We start from the raw sequence: 2,425 nt of genomic DNA, 5'->3' as shown, positions 1-2,425 counted from the left end.
CTCACTTTTTATTTGTTTGACGTGTGTAAAGTCCTTCGACGCTTGTATCTCGTTGCCTTTCCGCTATTCTCAATAATTTCTTTACTTCAATCGAATCTTGGTCCCCTGTGGCTTCACGAAGTTTCTTTGCTTGGTTGGCTCTCGGGTACCATCGCGGTTTGCTTCCTTCTTAGCTGTGATGTATGCCTTATCTTTGTTGAGTTTTGTTTGTCATATTTCTTTTTGTCTCTTTCTTCTCTTAATTGCTTTCTTACTTCAGGCATTCCACACCAACTTTCCTATATCATTTGGGCTCCTCTTACCCGATGTTTTGCCTAGAGACATTGCCACGCGGCTTTTCCTTGTATCACCTTTGCTGTTTTCTTCAACTGGCGTAAGCCATTTTGGATCCATCGTTCCTCGTCCTGGCATGATCCGCACTGTTCTTCTCCTATCGCTGTTTCTCTTTGATCTTGTATCCTATTATCTATCGGGATCTTCATAGTATGTGCACGACTTATTTGATTCACGTCTATAACGTTCTAACGGGACTGTGCGACTGTAATATCCACAAAAGAAGCTTCTCTTTGTTAATCGAGAGAATATGACAATTTGAGATCGCAACTCCTTGGCATACACTGACATTCTTCATTACTTGATTAAACAGATCGACAGCAATCCACACCGAACCTCTCCGCAAACCACTTCCCACGCCTCCACGGGTATCTCGTCTGGTTCCTGTTGCTTTCCCACTCTTCATTTTCTTCATAGCTTGTACAACTTCCTCTCTTGATATTTGCTTCTGTTCATTCCTGATTTCTGTTCCATCTTCAAAGTTGTCTCTCTCATTCTCTTCATTTAGCAGTTTCTCAAATATTCTTTCCACTCTTTTGATTTCTTCTCTTTTCTTATTACAGTCCCTTCTACACTTTTTTATTTGTTTGAACGTGTGTAAAGTCACTTTCGACGCTCTTATCTCGTTCGCTTCGTATTCTCATAATTTTCTTTTTCCTCCATCGAATCTTGGTCTTCTGTGGCTTCACTGAGTTTCTTTGCTTTTGCTCTCGCTACCATCCTTTTTGCTTCCTTCTTAGCTGTGATGTAGCTTCCTTATCTTGTTGAGTTTTTGTTTTGTCATATTCTTTTTGTCTCTTTCTTCTCTTTAATTGCTTTCTGTATTCAGCATTCCACCACCCACTTTCTCTTATCGTTTGGTGCTCCTTTCCCGATGTTTTGCCTAGGGCATTCACGGCTACTTCCTTTATCACCTTGCCTGTTTTCTTCCCACCATGGTCACTCCCTCTAATCTCTTGGCTTTCTCCATTACTTTTCTCTTGAATATTTCACAATTCTCAGGTGTTTTTAGCAACCACCATTTGATGTTTGGTGTACACACTTTTCTCTTCTTCTTTCTCCCCGTGACATCAATACTGCAGTCCATTACCAATAGTTTGTGTTGGGTCGCTACATTCTCTTTGTTTATTACTTTGCAGTTCGTTACTTCTTTGATGATCGGCCTCCTGTACAGTATGAAATCAATCTGGCTAGTGACACCTTCACTTCTGTATGTTATGAGATGTTTGTCCTGCTTCTCGAAAAAGGTATTACAAAGCGCCATGTCACTTGCCAGAGCGAAGTCCACAATCCTTCTGCCTTCTTCATTTACGACCCCAACACTCCAACCTCCATGCACTCTTCCTCTGGTTTCATTTCCTTTTCTCCCGACATGTCCATTCAAATCTCCTCCAATGATCACTCTTTCTTCTCTCGGGATGCTGTCTATCTCTTGTTTCAGTTCGTTCCAGAATGTGTCCTTTTCCTCATCTTCACAACCTGCTTGCGGCGCATACACTGACATGATGTTTATTATGTCTTCACTATCCAACTTCATAGTCATTATCCTGTCGTTTCTTCTATTCACACTCACTACGGTAGTCTTGAGTTCATTATTGAGAATGATACCAACTCCGTTTCTTCCCGCTTCATTCGCTCCACTGTAGAACAGCTTGTAACCCTCCCCAAGTTCCTTCGCCTTGTTTCCTTTCCAACGAGTTTCCTGCACACATAATATTTGTACTCTTCTTCTCTCCATCATATCCACTAGTTCTCTTCCTTTTCCAGTCATACTTCCAACATTCAGCGTCCCAATTCTTGTTTGTACTAGCTTCTTTAGCCGGAACCGTTCTTGATCCGGTAGCCCTCGCCCATTTTTCACGTTGGTCGGGCGAGGCCTTCGCGCGTCGCATACAGGGTACGCCCTAGCGTAAGAACACTCGCCAAAAAGTTCATCCGAGGCTTGGCAAGTTTGTTGTTCTGTCATTGTGTTTTAGTTTTGGTTATGGCAGCTCTCCTTCCGGTATCTTCCCCTACTTTTACATGCTGGATGCCTTTCCAAGCGCTTAACCCCTATTTCAGGGCGCCACTGAATAGTTGTTAATGTCTTTGG

The 2,425-nt window shown here is 42.4% G+C and overlaps 1 protein-coding gene across 1 annotated transcript; it reads right to left on the bottom strand.

Moving 5' to 3' along the window:
• Positions 1-81: 81 nt before the first annotated feature.
• LOC103522929 lies at positions 82-2,299 on the bottom strand. Its single transcript, XM_008488011.1, has 3 exons — positions 1,248-2,299; positions 635-899; positions 82-186 (listed from the first exon to the last, which is right to left on the bottom strand). Exons 1-3 carry the CDS (start codon positions 2,297-2,299, stop codon positions 82-84), a joined length of 1,422 nt encoding a protein of 473 aa, XP_008486233.1.
• Positions 2,300-2,425: the final 126 nt, after the last annotated feature.

Source organism: Diaphorina citri, unplaced genomic scaffold, assembly GCF_000475195.1.
Source record: "Diaphorina citri unplaced genomic scaffold, Diaci psyllid genome assembly version 1.1 scaffold12925, whole genome shotgun sequence".
In the NCBI taxonomy this organism is placed as follows: Eukaryota; Metazoa; Arthropoda; class Insecta; order Hemiptera; family Psyllidae; genus Diaphorina; species Diaphorina citri.
This window is presented reverse-complemented; position numbering and strand designations above follow the sequence as displayed.

Excerpts from the sequence above, each read along its gene's own strand:
- LOC103522929 (XM_008488011.1), bottom strand. The coding sequence starts at position 2,299 with ATGACAGAACAACAAACTTGCCAAGCCTCGGATGAACTTTTTGGCGAG. Across the intron at positions 900-1,247 it reads GTGGGAAGAAAACAGGCAAG|GGACTGTAATAAGAAAAGAG; the intron begins GTGATAAAGGAA and ends AAAGTGTAGAAG. Across the intron at positions 187-634 it reads CTGTCGATCTGTTTAATCAA|GCATACATCACAGCTAAGAA; the intron begins GTAATGAAGAAT and ends AACAAAGATAAG.